This window comes from Oncorhynchus mykiss, chromosome 9 (genome assembly GCF_013265735.2).
Source record: "Oncorhynchus mykiss isolate Arlee chromosome 9, USDA_OmykA_1.1, whole genome shotgun sequence".
Taxonomy (NCBI): Eukaryota; Metazoa; Chordata; class Actinopteri; order Salmoniformes; family Salmonidae; genus Oncorhynchus; species Oncorhynchus mykiss.
In genome coordinates, this window is record NC_048573.1 from 69,181,807 (window position 1) to 69,202,203 (window position 20,397).

The window sequence follows — 20,397 nt, forward strand, 5'->3', positions numbered from 1 at the left end:
CCGAAAGTCTATGGGTAGTACACTCAGAAACAAATGTGGTTTGAAGATCAACTCCCCGTGGGCGGGGTTTCAGATGTCATTGGGCTATACATTATAGCTAGACCTAGCATCACTGCTCATTTTAAATCAAGAGACTGATCGAATTTCTATAAGCTCCTACTCACTTCTTTGCTACGGACACCTGCTCTGCAATTATGCTGGACAAGGAGTTAGTTTGTGAAGCTCTATCTGCACTCTTAGGGAAGCATGGAAGCATAAAGCATGGAATCAATCCAAATATGTCTCTTCTCGACTATCACCACAGATTCTTCTTAGCACATCATTATTCTGATGTCGAAGAAGAGTTCTTCATAGATGTAGAAGAGTTCTTTGACCATCGGTTTGACTACGACTTCACCAATATGACTACATCGCCCAAGTGCATGAGGGGAGATGAGCCATACCAACGTCCATTGGGGTGGTATCGAATGGCTGTGAAGGTTCTGGATAAATACCCGGATAAGAATTGGCTGGGCCCAAGTGGATGGAGAAGTGAGTCTGCACCGGGTGAGTGGCCTGTCTCCTTCCATGGAACCAGTAAAGATGGAGCCAAAGGCATCATCAGCTTTCACTACGAAGCGGGAGAAAGGAAGCTGTACGGGAGAGGAATCTACTCAACCCCAGTTTTAAGTATTGCCAGTGACTTTTCCACTGTTTTTAAATCAAAGAAGAATGAGAAAAGCTACAGAGTGGTAATGCAGAACAGGATCAATCCAAAGGACAGAGAGAAATGTCACCGGAATGAATACTGGCTAGTTCGTGTTCCAGAAAAAACATCGAAGGAGGAAGAGAAGAGGATAGTGGAGCGCTCCATTCGCCCATACGGCATCCTGATTAAAGAGGTGGAATAGGATTCTGAGGAAGATAAACGCTCCCTCTTGAGTTAAATGTCTCAGCATCATCCAGATTATTTTTAATTAATACGATTTCAATAATCGAATATTTACTCAAATCATCATGTGTTCATTTGTTATATTATTTACTTTACATATGAAGAGATTTATAACAGTATGAAATAAAGTTTCACTAAATTCTCAACCTGTGCCACACCTTAAATTTGCTTTATTCGCTCCATTCTCCCCTAAGGCTTTCTGATTCAAGAGGGGAAATAGAATTCTGAGGAAGATTAATGGTGCAATATCTGCTATGACGAACATTACAAGGCAACCCCTGCGCTCACTTTGAGTTAAATGTCTCAGCATAATTTTTTTATTTTTTATTTAACCTTTATTTAATTAGGCAAGTCAGTTAAGAACAAATATTTATTTACAATGACGGCCTAGGAACAGTGGGTTAACTGCCTTGTTCAGGGGCAGAACGACAGAAATGTACCTTGTCAGCTCGGGGATACCTGACGCACCCTGATAATCCTGATTTTATTTTAAGTAATACGATTTGAATAATCTAATGTTTACTCAAATCATTAATTTTGATATTATTATTTTCAGTACCTATGAATAGACTTAAAACACTATGAAATAAAGTTTCACCAAATTCTCAACCTGTGACACGCCTTAAATTCCATCCCAACCTCATATTAAATTCCGCCATATATGTGCATAATGTATTTCAGCAGATTTCGTGCGTTTTGTGCATTTTTTGTGTGGTTTAATTCGTGAGATATTTAATTTAATGACCCTTGCTCCCTCCCTTCTGTCTCAATGTAGACTTTGATCTGATTCTTGTGATTCTTGTGATTTTGCTATTGTAAATGTTTGTAGGCCAATGTAGCCAAATTGTATCTATGATCGTATGCTATCCATGTGTGTTTTTTGTATGCTATTTTAATTCACTAATGATATCAGGCCTCACCCGGCCATGATCACAGACACCTGTGTGTGTCCGTTGGACGAATAATCGAAAGGTTGCAAGTTGCAAGGTTGCAAGAGCTTACAAGGTTCTGCCCCTGAACAGGCAGTTAACCCACTGTTCCTAGGCAGTCAATGAAAATAAACATTTGTTCTTAACTGACTTGCCTAGTTAAATAAAGTTTTTTTTTTTTTAAATCACCTCGCAATGTTTGTCATTATACCCTTATGAAGACAGCTTGTCTGTCGAAACGTTGGAAATTAGGTTATTCTGAGCTCTGAGCTCTAACCAACATCTCCAATCTCGTCTCATTGATTGAACTCCAGGTTAGCTGACTCCAATTATCTTTTGGAGAAGTCATTAGCCTAGAGGTTCACATACTTTCACAACCTACACTGTGAATGTTTAAATTATGTATTCAATATAGACAAGAAAAATACAATAATTTGTGTGTTATTAGTTTAAGCACACTGTGTTTGTCTATTATTGTGACTTAGAGGAAGATCAGATCACATGTGTTGACCAATTTATACAGAAATACAGGTAATTCCAAAGGGTTCACATACGTTTTCTTGCAACTGTACAATATACAGCCTAACTGGAAGCATTAGGCAGCATAATTTGTGTCAGTGTGCGTGAGTGTCTTTCTCTGTTTTCTTGCTACCTTGACCGAGACACGCGCAGACAGAAAGACTCATCAATCTCAGTTAAAGCATCCGAGCGAACAAAACAGCGCCCCTCATTACGTATAGACCATGTATCTGATTATGTCTGGACCAAAAGTATATGGAATGTCATACAATTTCTGATCAGAGACGTGGGCTACATATAACAAAAGAGAGGAACGCTGTTTTGCTTGCTATTTTCAGCATAGAGGAAGAGGAGAAGTGAGAGGGCTCAATTTCGCCAAAATCTGTTCTGAATAAACCAATGCGTTTCTATGGGCATAATATGCAGACCTGAGCTTGTCACCTGCATTTCCGCCTTTGGGACGACTCGCATTGTTAGGGCGGAGACATGAGCATCCCATTATTACATACATAATTCTGGTTTCAGCCATTTGCGAATTAGAAATTACAGTTGGCACATGGAAGAGTGCACTGTTCGAATGCTGGCTTCCCCTAAAGTAAATTATTGTTTTGCCAAAATTATATAATCACCCCTGTCTAACTAAAATAATAAAACATACAAAATACTTATCTTTCTTCATAAGAATTTGATGGAGCATGTGCACCTGATCACGCCAACCTCCTATAGTGGTACAATGTTGCACTTTTCATCAGGATATTTTCTACAGTTTTTATTTGTCGACCTTAGGCCTTTGTATTTGACATTGTTGACGATGTAAGTTATAGGCCTATTGCGGAATTGGCCTGTAGGCTATCTATGAGTTCCATGCACTAATTTATTTAGCCACCAATGGATCACAGTGTATCAATGTGTCCACATTGCAAAGGCTGGTACTCTTGCATTAGTTTAATTTTAATTCTGATTTTTATGATTAAACACGTGACCATCATTTTGAGAAACGAAAACGTTATTATTGAACTGAAATTATTCGATGAAAATGTGTATTTAAAAATAATCATCACGCAGATCGATAGAAAACGCTAAATAAATTGTAAGCTTCTCCAAACTTGAAACTCAACAGCTGCCTATGGTCTTTATTATAACACGCATTAACAACATTTGCAAGCGCGTGCACACAGGAGGGCCGCCTATAAAAATCAGATGCCCGAATTCACACGGCCAATGAGCCCATGCATGAAGCAATGTCCTACACCTGGGAGCAGGCAAAAATAACTACGAAAGCCTACAGCCAGGCCAAGTCAGGGCTGCTGACATTCACAATAGTATTTTGTCCGTTTTTTTGTTACAAACAAGCAAAATTGTAATTATTTTTCTTAAAAAAGGAGAAGGGCAAAACTGTTCATTTTTCAAAGACATGGAAAAATCGATTGAGTTTAGCACCGCACTTTCAAATTAAAAGGCAGTTTAGTCGCCAGAGGCAGAACATACATTGAAAACAAAAGGGAGAGAACAGCCTTGTCGTAAAATTACAAATACAGTCATTCATCATGATTAAAATATGTCCTTATTTTTTAAGTTACTGCACTAAACATGTCAAGTAGGCTATTTCTACATATGCACACATAATCTGTATCTTACCCCGTTTTCGTTCGCAGTTGGACTATTTTACTTTCACTAACTCCCTTCTGATTTTAAAAGTGCGCTGCTAAACTCACTCGAATTGTCACTGTTCTTGAAATATTAAACGCTATGGCCTTGTCATTATTCATTAATGCTTGCTTGTTTGATTGTAACTGAATAAACGGACAAAATAATATAAGGAACACAACATCACACGATTGCCAGTCAGCAGCCCAGACTTTGCCTGGCTGTACGTTTTGTTCTTCGCCCAGCTGTGGGGGTAGAATGCTTGCGAAACAGACCTGGGGCCTCATTTATAAACCGTGTGTATGTAAAACAAAATAGACCCCAAAACATGCATTATTTTACTGCGGCACATAGAATATATATATATATATATATATATATATATATATATATATTGGATGAAGGAATGGCTTCCTTGTTGTAGGTGTAACCGGTGTGAAATGGCTAGCTTGTTAGCGGGGTGCGCGCTAATAGCGTTTTAATCGGTGAAGTCACTCGCTCTGAGCCCTCGAAGTAGCCTTTTGTGGAGCGATGCCTAACGATGCTTCGTGGGAGGCAGTTGTTTATGTGTGTTGAAGGTCCCTGGTTCAAGTCCAGGTAGGGGCGAGGAGAGGGACGGAAGCTATACTGTTACATAGGCCTATGCTACCTCGTGAGTATGAACAGATCACAGAAAAGGTGAGGAATTTATTATGCAATCAACATGGAAATTATATTTGAAAAATGTATTTAACCTTTATTTAAGCAGAGAGGCATGCTGAGACCATGGCCTCTTTCGCGCTTTCGCAGATGAGCCCTGCATGAACATCAATTAACAACAATTACACTAAACATATATTTGTGCTTCTACACCAGCATTGTTTGAGGTTTTAGGATGGGTTTCTGTACAGCACTTTGACTAGTAATGGAAAGGTTGCAAGATCGAATCCCCGAGCTGACAAGGTACAAATCTGTCTTTCTGCCCCTGAACAAGGCAGTTAACCCACTGTTCCTAGGCCATGATTGAAAATAAAATTCGTTCTTAACTGACTTGCCTAGTTAAATAAAGGTACAATAAAAGCTATATACACATTAATTACACAATACATGAAAAGCAAACACAAAATTCTACCTAATGATGATTTCATCAACCATATTGATTTCAACTGTCAAGTATTGACCCATCAGTGCAGATGAAAGGAGTGGAGAGAGAGAACAGATCCTCAAGCAATTGAGATACAATGTAAAACAAGACAGCAATATATGCAAAACACAACATTTATAAATAACTGCCTTGGAAATATATGCCTATTTGTAATTATTTTAAAATGCAAAGATTAACAAAATATATTTCCTCTCTTCTCACTAACGGCGAATGATTGCATCTTGTTATTAACCTGTTTATTGTTATGAATAAGCCTGTCCATCATATTTTGCACAAAATACTAATCTACTTGCCTGTTTTCAATGCTATACTTCACCAACTAGAAACTTTGCGTAGGCATGGTCTAAAAATTCCTCCTTAGTTATACATTTTCTTGAAATCTAAAGGCACAACCTAGATGTCTTAAGTAGGTGAACATGTTATTACTCCAACCTCGTGAATGTGACGAACTGACACGTTTTCATTTTTGTCAAAAACAACTTTAAATCGAAGGAGTGCCTTTGATTATGGTCCCTGGTTTGCGCCCGGGTATGGGCGAGGGGACGGTCCAAAGTTATACTGTTACACTAGCTGTGATGGCAGCAGTGACGGCAGTAGCTATTAGAAGAAAAATGAAAGGTCCTATATCTGGTGAGAATATCTTGGGGAATTGTACAGTTTCATTTATTGTTTTAATTGCCCAGATGAACAAGTGATAAACATCCAACACTGAATCAAATCACATTTTATTTGTCACGCGCTGAATACAATGGATGTAGACTTTACCGTGAAATGTTGCTTACGAGTCCTTCCAAACGATGCAGTTAACAAATAAATACAAAACAGTAACACGAGGATTCAAATAAAATTCACAAGAATGCAGCTATTCAGTTTGTAGAGAATGGCGCTTGCAACGCCAGAGTTGTGGGTTCACTTCCCACGGGGGAACAGTATGTAAAATGTATGCACTCACTACTGGAAGTAGCTCTGGAAAAGAGCGTCTGCTAAATTATTAAAGTAAATACTAAAGCACACATGATGAATACAATCAAATACACAAGAATGGAGCTACATACAGGAAGTACCAGTACATGATGAATAAAAACAAAATGCACAGTAATGTTCTGAAAATCATGACAACACCCCTGTCAAACAGTATGTTATCGAGTTCCAAATTAGTTTTTGTGTCAATGTTGATTCTTGTACTTTTCCAGAGAGGATTTTTCCAGAGACACAAAGCCCTACAGCGGTATGTTAATGAATAACCCCCAAATACCCACTTTATACAGAATTATTCTCTATCATACTCAGTGTGGTAAGGAGATGGCTGACATGAATTTATATTCCTCTTAAACGATGCCGAATGATAATTCGTTTCCTGACACTGGTCATAGACCCATACTAGATTACTTTGAATATAGCCAAAGGGAGCGTGATAAGATCATTATTTCGGAGTCCCTTTTTGACATGCCGGGAGGTAATTCTGACCTCTCGAAAGAACTGTTACATTTATCTAAGCGCCAGACGAGAACGCATCTACATATAGTCACTCTTAGTGATTATGTGCGTCAAGGCATTATTCCACGGGGACTCAGGTGGCAAAAATAACCATCATTGGGACGGCACACATATGATTTCTGTGAGTGCTGGTGTGCCATCCTGAACAAATGCTCTATTGATTTAATGACATTAATTGTTGACCAGTTGAAGAAGGATTTTATTGAAATGGATAACACGATTAAAGACAAACGCACAGCTCTACAAACAGTTGTTCATGATGATGGCATATTCAATGAACTGATGAAAATTAACCAAGTGCTCTAGGACAAGTTGTCTACAGAAATAAAGGAACTTAAAATCAAGAAATTCAACCATGACAAAAAAGACAAGGCCGATGGTAAAGTCTACTTCTGGAGAAACCCTGACAAAAGAGGTCCTGCTCCCCCTCTCCCTGACAGACGCAGGAGGGATGCCGCTTACTTCTATCCACCCTTGTCTGATCAACGCTCTGCAACCAGCGCCTCATCGGCTTCCAGTGGTAGTTTTTTATTAAACGAGAGACTGGACGGACCGAAGGGCGGAGGAGGCCGCAAGCACGCGCATCGACGAGATGTCGCACCCGACGGGGTAAGAAGAAACGACTATCAGAGGCAGAGGAGACCGTTCACACGGTCCCAGAACTTACGGGACTGAGTGTTTTTAATTTATCAAGCAAGATATTGAGCCCTGCCCATGTCTCTTTGCTTAATAAAGGGTTATCTTTTGTGCCTACAACCCAGTGCAACGATTTTGATGTTAAGGTAGACATGTTTAAGTTTTTTTTTAGAAACATCCGTTTAAGGGAATACTTTAGCTCCCCTAATTCTGACACTTCTATTGAACCAGTAGGTTGCTCTCCTGCACATACTCCGACTCCTTTTAGAAGCAAGAGTTATTTTATACCTCCAGCCAATCGCAATCACTCTATCGAGACATATTGCAGACTTGTGGAAAATGATTTTGGACATCTCCTTAAGAATAAACAGGGATCCAAATCTTTCCATAATTTACCTAAGAATGAAAAACAAGCTTTGCTTGATTTACAATCCGATACGTCAGTCCTTATTCGTCCCGCTGATAAGGGTGGGTCGGTTGTACTCGTGGATAGGACAGCTTATGTACATGAGTGTCATAGACAGCTGCTTGACAACACCTTTTAGAAGAAACTCAGAAGTGACCCCACTTCCCAATTTCAGAATACTATCTTTACTGTCCTAGATGGGTATTTAAGTTCTGGTCAGATAACCAAAAAAGAACATGCTTCAACACCCTAAAATTGCCACTTTCTATACTTTGCCGAAATTACACAAGAATGTTACACAACCTCCAGGGCGCCCTATTGTAGCGGGCATTGATGCAGTAACAGCCCCTCTATCTACTTTTGTTTACTTTTTTATTAGACCACTCGCAGAACAGCTCCCCTCCTTTGTAAAGGACACCAGCAGTATGATCTCTATCATTGAATCTCTTGATCCTCTCCCTGAGAATACCTTGTTAGTTACTTTTGATGTTGAGTCGTTATACACTAATATTCCACACGAGGGCGGTATTGAAGCTATGGAACATTTTCTTCTGCAACGTGAACTACCTTCCAGTGCATGCATTGTAACATTGGCTGAAATAGTACTCACTACCCGCTATTCAAAGTGCTCTGAACAAATTAAGGGAATTGTTCACAAGCATTGGCACATCCTAAAATCCGATGATAGTCTCGGTAATGTGTTTTCGGACCTTGGTCGTATTCTCGCGGGGCAGAAATCTCAAATCTCAGACGAATAAGTCCATTGCATCTTAATAATCTATTAGGTCCAAGACTAAACGAATGTTAGAGTTTGATGGCCCTTCATAAATCCTGTTCGAGTCTCATTTATAATGGTATCTATTCCTTTAATATTTAAAAAAAAAAGAGCAATCAATTAGTAATATTTAATAAAGTAATTGGTCTCCAATTATCAATGAGAGAAGGGTCTTTATCAGGCTTCGGGATCTGTGAAATAAGGCCCTGTTTCATAGTGGAGACCATTTCCCCCTTTTTAATGCAATCTTAAAACATGTTAAAAATAGGGTCTTCTAGTAACTCAAACTGTCTACAGAATTCAACTGACAGGTCATCCGGGCCAGGTGATTTCCCTTTTTTCATTGACACAGGTGAATCGCAAACTGAGTGGAAATCATCCTCAATTACAGGGACATTAATTCTGAATGTGGCAGATGTAGCTTTCCCAACCATCTTCCAGAAATTGTGAGTTGTAAAGGTTTCATAAAAATCATTTACAAATGTTATTGTAATGGGATCTTTGCATAAAACATTAATTTTGAGTGCAGTTAGATTTTTTTGTAGTTTCTCTTTTCAAGTGCAAAAAAAGTCACTAGTGTTTCTTTCCCACTCTTCAATCCATTTTGCTCTTGACTTTACAAAGGCACCCTTCGCCAGGTCCGTGTAAAGCTGTTCTAATTCTAGTTGTAAAAACTTAAATACAGACTCTTCAACTTGAGTTTTCTAAAGAAAGGTAATCTGTCAAGCTTGCTCATCAACTCCTTTTCTCTAAGGTTCTTTAAGTGCATCAGCTCTTTGGCATGTTTAATGGCAACAACTCTGATTTTATATTTGAAAAATTGACAAATACTTTCATGACCCAAGACTTTACTTGCAAAACAATTTGATGTTTCCAATGAGAGTAGGATCTTTAAGTGTGTTTAATCTCCAATATACTCCAGTACCTTAGATTTTTTTTTAGTAGCTTGCAAATTCAGGGAAATTAAGTGATCAGAAAAGGGAGTCAACTGATGATCTACATCTATAACAAAATGGGAGAAATTAGGAATAATCTATTCTAGATTTACGTGACATAGTTTGGTTGGTCCAGGTATAACCCTTTGTATCCGGATTGAAATAATGCCAGGCATCAACAACAGAGATCCTTGCATAATGTAGTGATGATATTGCTATTTTGAAGGCTTTGACTTTAAAATAGAAAAACGATCAACAGATGCATCAGGTGTTTAATTAAAATCCCTTGAAATAATTAGAAAAGCCTCTAAGTATTTGTTGCGTAAATCCTGTACTTTTCTGGTAAATTGGGTAAAAAGGGTCTTATTAGGAGCATGTGAGTTATGTCCATATACATTACAGATGATGAAAATAACATTGTCAAGTTTAACAGTTACTATGACCCATCTCCCATCCTGTGAAGATGTGGATTCTAGAATGTCACCTTTAAACTTGTGAATGTGTCAGTGTCAAAACAACAGAATGATTTGATCCATGACTGAAATAGACCATATCTCCCCATTGTGATTTCCAAAATTTCAAATCACTTTCACCCGAAATGAGTTTCCTGCGTTTACAATATAAAAATAAGGCTTTCCTTTTTGTAAGATCTCTCAAACCCCTAGCATTCAGACCAAGGATATTGAGTGAGTTGAAAACTACCTCCTGCATTTAAAAAAAGAAAGAACAAATTAGATAAAATAAGTGGTAATGTGAACAATAAAACTGAGAACCTTGAGAGGGATTACTCCGACGGAAAATTACGCACAGCTGAGGTAGCGGTGGTTAACAGGAAAAATATGTTAATTTCCTTTTCTTTTTTTGGCAAGTGTTCATAGGTTAACTTAGTTCATGCCGTACTACCATGAGTAAATGTACTCACAGTTCCAGTTCGGTTAATGTCAGAGTTACCCAGTAATCATTATTTTTTCGATAAACGCGTGTGGGCCCTTGAACCCAGCCTTATTTTCCTCTTGTCGTGCCTTGCCTTCTGTATAAGCGGCCACACTTTCTCCCTGGCAGCCTGATCCTGCGGTATCAGAGCCTCTTTGATGCGGAGCTTCTTGTCGTCCAGAAACGTGTTCCCCTTGGTCATTTTCCAGATTATGTCCCTGTAATGGCGCATAGTTAAGCGCAAAATGATATTGCGAGGTGGTCCATCATATCTTCGTTTCCCAAGTCGATCACGTCTCTTAGCTTGTCTTTGATGCACGGAGTCACCTTTCCCAGGATATTGATTGCTTCCCTAATATTCCTCTACCTCTTTTACACCTTGGATTTTCAGATTCCACCTGCGAAAGTACCTTTGAAGTTCAGCTACATTCTCACAGGTCATTATTTGGGGGTTGCAGTTTCTAAAACTCATTCTCTAGGAACGTTATATTTTCCTCGTTTTCGCTCACAATTGTGAAGCTGACTGACAGTTTCTGACAACTGATCGATCTTCTTTGATGTTTCTTCGGTGGCCCGCTCTGATGGACTCACTGGAGAACGTGGCGTCTTGTTTAGTGGACAGGGACTGGATTGCAGAGAAAAGTTCAGACATGGAAATGTCTTACTTTTTTCACCGGTGGATTTTTAATTGGAGTCTGAGGTAAAAAGGTCGCAGGACTTTCGTCCTGGTCTGTTTTGTTCTTTCTCTTGCTTGAGCTCGCAGCATCTTGTGTATCCATGCTGCTTTGGTTCTCGTCGTGGCCAGCTAGCATGTCTGCCGTCTTTATGTGAGGCTTGGATATTCCGTTTATTATTGTCTTTCTGTCGTGTTCTTCCAATTCAACTTGACAAAAACGAAATCTAAACTTATCCTATGCCGCTAAAACAAGTTGTAGTTAGTTTCTTTCAACAGTAATAGCCAATGAAAGACTGTTAAAACCACTTAACCCTCAATGTTGCTTTGACAAGCGAGAGAACACGCCCTCAGCGACGCCATCTTGGACATCCTGAGGAATCTACTTCCAGACTGTGGTAATATAAATATGACGTATTTACGTAGAAATAACCTACTTTACATGTTCCGCGTTGTAGCATAACTTTAAGAATAGTGTATTTTCATATTGATGAAGATTGTGTAATTTTACTACAACGAATAGGCAGGCCTACGCTATGCTGTTTTCTCGCTTTCGTTTTCAACATACTGTTTGTTCTACCTCTGCATCTCCCGTAACTCTTCTGATTTTAAAAGTGCGCTGCTAAACTCACTCGAATTGTCACAGTTCTTGAAATATTAAACGCTATGGCCTTGTCATTATTCATGAATGCTTTCTTGTTTGATTGCAACTGAATAAACCGACAAAATAATATAAGGAACACAACATCACATGATTGCCAGTCAGCAGCCCAGACAGACTTTGCTCTGCTGTGGTGGTAGAATGCTTGCGAAACACACCAAACAGACCTGGGGCCTCATTTATAAACCGTGTGTATGTAAAAACAACTGACCCCAAAACATGCACACTTTCACTGCGGCACATAGAATAGTTGTTGCTCTAAAAGCCAGTATGTATTCCATATACAGTGAGTTTATTTGTGGTGAATAATGGGGGAATACAGTGAGTTTATTTGTGGTAAATAATGGGTGGAGTTAAAGGCCATCAACACTGTATTTATTTAAGCAGGGAGTCATGCTGAGACAATGGTCTCTTTTGCAGATGAGCCCTGCATGAACATCAATCAATAACAATTACACAATACATGAAAAGCAAACACAAAAATCTACCTGATGATGATTTCAGCAACCATATTGATTAACTGTCAAATATTGACCCATCAGTGCAGATGAAAGGGGTGGAGAGAATAGATCCTCAAAACAACATTTTATAAATAATTGACTAGGAAATAGATGCCTATGTAATTATTTTAAAATGAAAAGATTAACTGAATAGATTCTCTCTTCTAACTAATGGCAAATGATTGCATTTTGTTATTAACATTGTTATGAATAAACCTGTCCATCATATCCCCCCCATTTGCACACAATACTAGTCTACTTGCCTATTTTCAATGCTATACTTCACCAACTAGAAACTTTGCATGGTCTAAAGTTTGTGGGAAGGTGAGCACATTTTCATGTCAAGTTCAGATTTTATAAATTACAATTTTTGTTTTAAAACTGTCACACGCAGGTTTTATGGTCCATTTTGTACATATTAACGGTTTATTAATACCGGTTTTGAAAAATTCCGCATTAGTTGGACATTTTCTCAATCTAAAAGGCACAACCTAGATTGGAGCCAATGCCTTAAGTAGTTGAACATGTTATTACTTCAACCTCGTGAAAAGTGACAAATTCACACGTTTTCATTTTCGTCAAAAACAATTCTATATCGAAGGAGGGCCTTTGAGTTGATATTTTGCACATGCGCAGTTCAGCTCTACGACCGTTACACCCGATGACGTGTTTCTACGCATGAGTTTGGGCAAGCCAAAGTAGCCATGACATCGCCTACAATTGTGATCGAGGATTTCTATTGGTGAATCAGTTTGTCTGTTCATACTGTGCTGTTTTTGGTAGAATGGACTTTACTCAATCTACAAGGCTACTTCACCACAAGATGTCAGCATTCTCTAATAATAATTTGCCAATTTCTGTTTCACACTTCTCAGATTAGTTTATTCAACTTTTCTGTGATTTAATTCGGCAAGATCATTTACAAAAATAAAGGTTATTTTTTATGATTCAGTAAACTTTTATTCACATTGATGGTGGTGACTAACTCAGGGGTGGCCAGCCAATGTACATTACTATATTATATTTATTAACTGCGCAGTGTATGCAATATTTAAGCAGAATATAAGAGCTATTCTTACTATACAGTGCATGTACTAAAATACATTAAGTCAACAGGTCTGTTCATCTCAATACTTCAAAACTCCTAAACACGTCACAAATCTGGTACGTGGGTCTTTCCAGTGAGTTGGGGAAGAATGAGGAACCATGGCACAGTTTGAAACCTTGATATGGACTGTAAGAGAAACATTTCTGGCTTGCACATTTTGTGGCTTTGAGTCTTTTTACTAGCCTTGTACGCCGTGAAACAGAATGTAAACTCATGAAATCAGGATGGTTTGTACGAGGCTCTTTTCACGCAACAGAAATTCCTGGCACCAAACGGTGTGCTCAATTCACAGTACGACACCACATTTACGAAAGCCAGTTTAAAAAATAGTTCTATATTATTACATATTTGAATAGTGAATATTTTAGTTAGGAAAATGAACTAGTTCTGTAAGTTTTATGAATACACACCAGTTTCAATTTGAGTGAAGTGTACTTCTTTCTCTGTTTCCAGGTAACTATTATATTGGTGCTTGAAAGCATCGGATCCTGTATTGCATGTGGTAGAGCTGAGTACAGAATAAGGGATGAATGTTGTCCCATGTGTTCACCAGGTAAGGACCGTCTCTTTACATCATATGAATCACCAGACGTTAATACATCATCAACACCAACATATAACTTTTATACTTATAAACATTGAACCCTGTTTCATATAATGATCCAGCCATCTATAAAATAGATGATAGAGATTTTATAATGTGTAGGCCTGGTAAGGACCTTGTGTATTTTTATGAGGGGTTAATAATAATAATAACAATAATAATTATGATAATACCAAAACGGCATTATTTTCTGTTTATCTTTTCAACAGGATATCATGTACATAGTCATTGTACTACATCTACATTCACCTCCTGTGTGCCCTGTATTGACTCCACCTTCCTTGATGAGCCCAGTGGTAAAACAACATGCAACAACTGTACCACATGTGATCCAGGTGAGAATTCTGTGTTCTGGGCATAAACACTGAGCTACTTTACTATATCAGCTGTTGTTTTAATGAAATACAACAGGCTTTACATTTTGCTTCAGATACCAAGTGACATGTTTTCTCTCTAGGTTTTGGTTTGATGGTAAAGCAGCCATGTACACCTTCATCAGACACTGTCTGTGGGACACTGGAGGGGTTCTACTGTCTAGACCCAACTAAAGATGGTTGTAGAGCAGCCCAGAGACACAGCAGCTGTAAACCTGGTCAATACATCAGTCACACAGGTTGGTCTTCTGTCTCACTCATTACACTAATTGTGTTGTCTTAATTCAATTGAGTCAAGTTGTTATCTTCAGTGTGAACAATCATTACAGTTTATGGAATTAAAAATAAAGGGGGGAACAAACACATTTTTCATTGATATTTCAACATGTATTTCTGCAGGAACAACATCTACAGATACTGTGTGTGCTGCCTGCCCTGGTAAAACTTATTCAGATGGATCATTAACATCTTGTCAACCACATACAGAGTAAGTGTGAACATGATTAGTTAGTTCAAAAGGTTATTCCCCTGAAGATATAAATACATTAATATACTCAAATAGAAACTTTAAAAAACATACCTCTGTTTGTCTTTAACAGATGTGAATTCTTGGAAATTAAACCAGGAACTCCTTTTTCGGATTCAGAATGTGGAGTATCCTCACTTCCCACAGATGGAATCATAGCTGGTGTTCTGATAGGTGTTCTATTTTTTCTGACCATAGCTGGTGTTTGTTTATTTATGAGAAGAAGAAAAATGGTGAGAACAAGACAAAACATAGGTAAGATGACTGGAATTGTATTTGTACCATTCATCGTTTTTTTTTTTTTTTTGCCTTTATTTAACTAGGCAAGTCTGTTAAGAACAAATTCTTATTTTCAATGATGGCCTAAGAACAGTGGGTTAACTGCCTGTTCAGGGGCAGAACGATAGATTTGTACCTGGTCAGCTCGGGGGTTTGAACTTGCAACCTTCCGGTTACTAGTCCAACTCTCTAACCACTAGGCTACCCTGCTTTCATTGCCTGTGATATTCAGTTTACTCTGTGAATGCTACATGTTCTACTTCTCAGAGTGTAGATTACTGTTTGTTATCGTCATGGTTACATGGTATGTTTATTACAATATTGAACATCTGTCTTTTTATAGGCCCTCAAATACCTACACAGGTATGTTTGGAAATCTATGAATATCTTTCATCACATTGTACTACTTTGTGCTTTCTTCTGTGAAACTTGAATTTATTGAGCCAGTTTCCCAGACAGAGATTACACCTAGTTTTGGAATAAAAAGCACTTTAAAATGGAAAATCTTCATTGAATGTGCTTCTTAGTCCAGGACTGAGAGTAATCTCTGTCTGGGAAACTGGCCCAATGTGTTTTACTAATTACTGATTCCATTTGATAGGCATCCCCAGATCAGGAAATACCAATGCTATCTGGGGGAAAGGGAAATGGAAACGGTAAGGCACACCTTCAAGGTTTTCTAAATATGTGTACAGAATAGTTTGAGTTAAAAGAATTTCAAACATATTCATAAGTAAATGTATATGGTATATAACTTCATCAATGCTAAGACCAATGATATGATACAAGAATATAGGACAAGCTATTGTACTACAAAACATTTTCCAGAATGTAAATTACAAATTACTTCTCACCCCAGATTCAAGCCCCCATCACAGTCAGTGACTCTGCATTCTGTGTTCCACTGGCTGGCTGGCCCAGCCATCTATAGTGTATCTTAACACTACATGTTAAATGTGGTATTGTAGAATCTGGTTGATATAAAAAACAGGATTCTACAGCACATTCAATTGTAGTGTAAAGAAATGAAACACAACCTCCAGTAATTAGAATGACTTCTAGATACTTGTTGGGAGAGGACCACTGTGTCTTTGTATCACATGGGGATCACATGGGGATGTTCAGTTCATCAGCCTGAACTGTCCCCACTTGGGTCACCGAATAGCTAGCTTTTCATGTGGGCACCACTGGTAAGATGCTTCGGAAGGGTGGTCACATATCAGCTTCTGCCTACAGCCTGTTCTAAAATGGAAAGGACCATGTGATGAGTATAAATTAGCTTCACCTTGCTAGGTAACAGCTTCAGTAGCTGAGAACCCTCTGCTCTTCCCAGGGGGAAAGTCAAATGTGTGTATAACTTCAGGACCACAACATCTATGTCAGCCCAGACTATGGAACTCCAAATGGGACTTGATAATATCTTGAGACACAGATTACTGGATACTGGTGCAGGATGCAGCATTTGTTTGGAGAAGGTTCCCCAGAAATGAGAAACATCGTCAAACATGGTTAAATGGATAACTTTACACTACAAGAAAATCAAGATCAGGCTCATAGAAGTAGATGAGGACATCAACAAACAGATACAACTTTACTATAGACGGTATGGATCACAGAAGGGTGAAAAGACAATATTTCAGGAACTATCCTGAATGGCTTCCACTCCATCTCACATTAAAATTCAGAATAAGTATTGTAGAAGAGTGCAGGTCCACTCAGTCCCCTGTGGTGTCCCCCACCCCGTTCATCCTCCGCCTACTTCCACTCAGCCATGTAGTCAGATGACTTGGGGTCCTCTTCAACAGTTTTGTAGACGACATCCATGTTTTCATCAAAAACGGACCCAAATCCCTTAAAGTACATGCATGGTTAATTAAAGTTCAGCATTCAAAAACATGTAATGAGTTGTCCTTCAGGGGGCAGTCTGGGGGTGTTTGGCTCCAGGAGAAGAGAACACTGCCTGGATGATCTTCAATCTCAACCTCTTATGTCTTCCAGCATGACAAACTCTTTATGAATCCTTCATTAAGTATGCCTTACTATTAATGCCTTGCATGATTGTTATAGAAATGTTTGTGGTCATATGCACATCCTTTAAAACTTACAGTACCAGTCAGAAGTTGACACCCACTCATTCATGTTTTTTTCTTTATTTTGACTATTTTCTACATTGTAGAATAATAGTGAAGACATCAACTATGAAATGACACATATGGAATCATGTGTTAACCAAATGTAACTGTATTTTAGATTCTTCAAAGTAGCGACCCTTTGCCTTGATGGCAACTTTGTAAACTCTTGGCATTCTCTAAACCAGCTTCACCTGGAATGCGTTTCCAACAGTCTTGTTGGCTGCATTTCCTTCACTCTGCGGTCCAACTCATCTCAAACCAACTCAATTGGGTTCAGGTCAGGTGATTGTGGAGGCCAGGTCATCTGATGCAGCACTTCATCACTCTCCTTGGTCGAATAGCCCTTACACAGCCTGGAGGTGTGTTGGGTCATTGTCCTGTAGAAAAACAAATGATAGTCCCACTAAGTGTATTGCTGTGGTAGCCATACTGGTTAAGTGTACCTTTAATCTAAATAAACCACACATGTGGGAACCACACATGCAGAGATCATCCGCTCACCTACTCCGTGTCTCACAAAGACACGGAGGTTGGAACAAAACATTTTAGATTTGGTCTCATCCGACCAAAAGACTGATTTCCACCGGTCTAATGTCCATTGCTCGTGTTTCTTGGCCCAAAGAAGTCTCTTCTTATTGGTGTCCTTTATTAGTGTTTTTTTTTGCAGTAATTTGACGATGAAGGCCTCATTCACGTAGTCTCCTCTGAACAGTTGATATGAAGATGTGTCTGTTAAACATTTATTTGGCCTGCAATTTCTGAGGCTGGTAACTCTAATGCACTTATCCTCTGCAGCAGAGGTAACTCTGGGTCTTCCTTTCCTGTGTCGGTCCTCATGAGAGCTAGTTTCATCATAGCGCTAAATGGTTTTCTCGACTGCACTAGAAGAAACTTTCAAACTTTTCCGTATGGACTGTTGTTTCTCTTTTCTTATTTGAGCTGTTCTTACCTTGCTGTTCTTTACTAAATAGGGCTATCTTCTGTATACCACCCCTACCTTGTCACAACGTAACTGATTGGCTCAAACGCATTAAGAAGGAAATAAATTCCACAAATTAACAAGGCACACTCCAGGTGACTACCTCAGGAAGCTGGTTGAGATAATGCCAAGAGTGTGCAAAGCTGTCATCCAAGGCAAAGGGTGCCTACTTTGAAGAATCTCAAATATAAACTATATTTGGATTTGTTTAACACTTTTTTTGGTTACTACGTGATTTCATAGTTTGTACAATAATAGTGAAGACATCCAATGGAGAAAATAGTAAATATAAAGAAAAACCCATGAATGAGTAGGTGTGTCCCAACTTTGGACTGGTACTGTAGGTGCTGGCCTAATAAAGTCTAGATAAAAAAGGATTGAACTGTTGTCATTAAAAGTGGTATTAATTAAGGAGCATATACAGTGTCCAGGCCTTTCTGTTATTTTTATAACTACTTCATTGGTGACCACATCATTGGTTACTAGATCATTGCTTACGGTGACAGCATGATAAGGATGACTATGAATGAGGAGTGAGGTCAGTCATACCCTGGTCTGTATCCAGATTACTATGAATGAGGAGAAAGGTCAGTCATGTCCTGGTCTGTAATTACTCCAGGACCACTAGGCTGCTGTTTCTCTCCAGCTTCAGAGAGTCAATGGTCTTCTGACAGACTTGGGCTTCTCCTCAGACTCCTCTGGGCTTCCCTCTCCACTTTCAGCATCTGGCTGAACTGCTTCGTCTGACCTTTAACCTCAGGTACTTCCTGTTTCCTCTGGGACACTTCCTCCTGCAGCTGGACTACAACCTGGAGGATCACAGAATCAGTGGATCAATGACAAAAACGTGTATTGATATTGGCTTGAGATTATATTTAGATCATATCTGTTAATGCTACTGACACTAGAGGGCAGTACAACCTATCCCATGACTATGTAAGCCCTGTGTTGCTGGAGATACATGATCTAAACCCTTTCTTTTACATTGAACTCAGCTGCTTCCTGTTTAGTCTTAGTTAATATATGTTAATGCTACCGACAGTAGAGGTCAGTACAACCTAGCCAGTGACCGGTTGTATGCTCTTTCTAAATAATACACTTATTTTGTTTCAATGGACTCACTAGTGTGCAGACTCACCAAAACAGATCTATTATATTCATGATCTACACCAGTGGGGGCTGTTGAGGGGAGGACGGCTCATACTAATGTCTGGAACGGAACATCAAACACATGGAAACCATATTCCGTGCCAGCCTTTACCATGAACCCATCCTCCCCAATTAAGGTGCCACCAACCTCCTGTGATCTACACGATTCTTTTACATTACCTGCCAATCTTTGAGGTTTCTCATGGAAACATTCCTTGACATAATCAATGTACTTGCACTAGTCTATTTTCTTAGACGTCCATAAGCAAAAGTTACATCCCCCTATTATGTATTTTGGTGAAATTAAGAACTTTGCAAGGCTTCTCTCTAAGAACCACAAAAACCTGACTCAAGCAGAAAGAGGTGTAACCATGTTTCAGACTGGAAATGTAGGGTTTGGAACACTTCTGTTCTGTGGTTAGAGTTTTTTTTTTCAAATTTCTCGTCAACTTCAACTTTGTCTTATTGTAACAGTCACAAACACAGCAAGGTTCCAACCACACACAGTAGATATGCTGTATTCTATTCTAGTGTACATTATAAAGACACACAAGTATTTAGGTTTCCTAACCATGAGCCAGGCTTTCTAACGTTGTCTCCTTAAGAGGAAGTGTCACGTGTAAACAAAGTTATCTGATTAAGTAACAGGGAAGGTGTGTCCCAACCTGCCTTAGGGTGTCATTCTTCTCCTCCAGCATCACCATGAGTTCCTCATTCATTTTCCCATCACATAACCAGGTGAACTGAAAGTAAAGGTAGGTCATAGAGAAGCCACATTAAATTCTTGAGGTGTCCTTGATTTAGCTTGTGTGGAACCCATAGTCCCACACGTAGCCTAATATGCAAATCTACCCACTCAAAGCATGTTCATACCTTCCTGGACATGGCCTGTAGCTGAACCAACCTGTTCTTCACTATATTCCTGGACATGGCCTGTAGCTGAACCAACCTGTTCTTCACTATATTCCTGGACATGGCCTGTAGCTGAACCAACCTGTCCTTCACTACCTTCCTGGACATGGCCTGTAGCTGGACCAACCTGTCCTTCACTATCTTCCTG

The 20,397-nt window shown here is 39.0% G+C and overlaps 1 protein-coding gene across 1 annotated transcript; it reads left to right on the forward strand.

Moving 5' to 3' along the window:
* Nucleotides 1-10,703: 10,703 nt before the first annotated feature.
* Nucleotides 10,704-16,018, forward strand: LOC110532763 (tumor necrosis factor receptor superfamily member 14). The gene is made up of 10 exons (XM_036986969.1): nt 10,704-11,423; nt 13,303-13,422; nt 13,748-13,847; nt 14,108-14,233; nt 14,356-14,511; nt 14,672-14,759; nt 14,997-15,053; nt 15,421-15,440; nt 15,679-15,733; nt 15,937-16,018. The coding sequence occupies exons 2-10, from the start codon at nt 13,393-13,395 to the stop codon at nt 16,016-16,018; spliced, it is 714 nt and encodes a 237-aa protein (XP_036842864.1). The 5' UTR covers nt 10,704-11,423; nt 13,303-13,392.
* The last annotated feature ends 4,379 nt before the right edge of the window (nt 16,019-20,397 follow it).

Coding starts and splice junctions, on each gene's coding strand:
- LOC110532763 (XM_036986969.1), top strand. CDS start 13,393: ATGGCACAGTTTGAAACCTTGATATGGACT. Junction 15,054..15,420: donor GAGAACAAGACAAAACATAG/GTAAGATGACTG, acceptor GTCTTTTTATAG/GCCCTCAAATACCTACACAG. Junction 15,734..15,936: donor GGGAAAGGGAAATGGAAACG/GTAAGGCACACC, acceptor TTCTCACCCCAG/ATTCAAGCCCCCATCACAGT.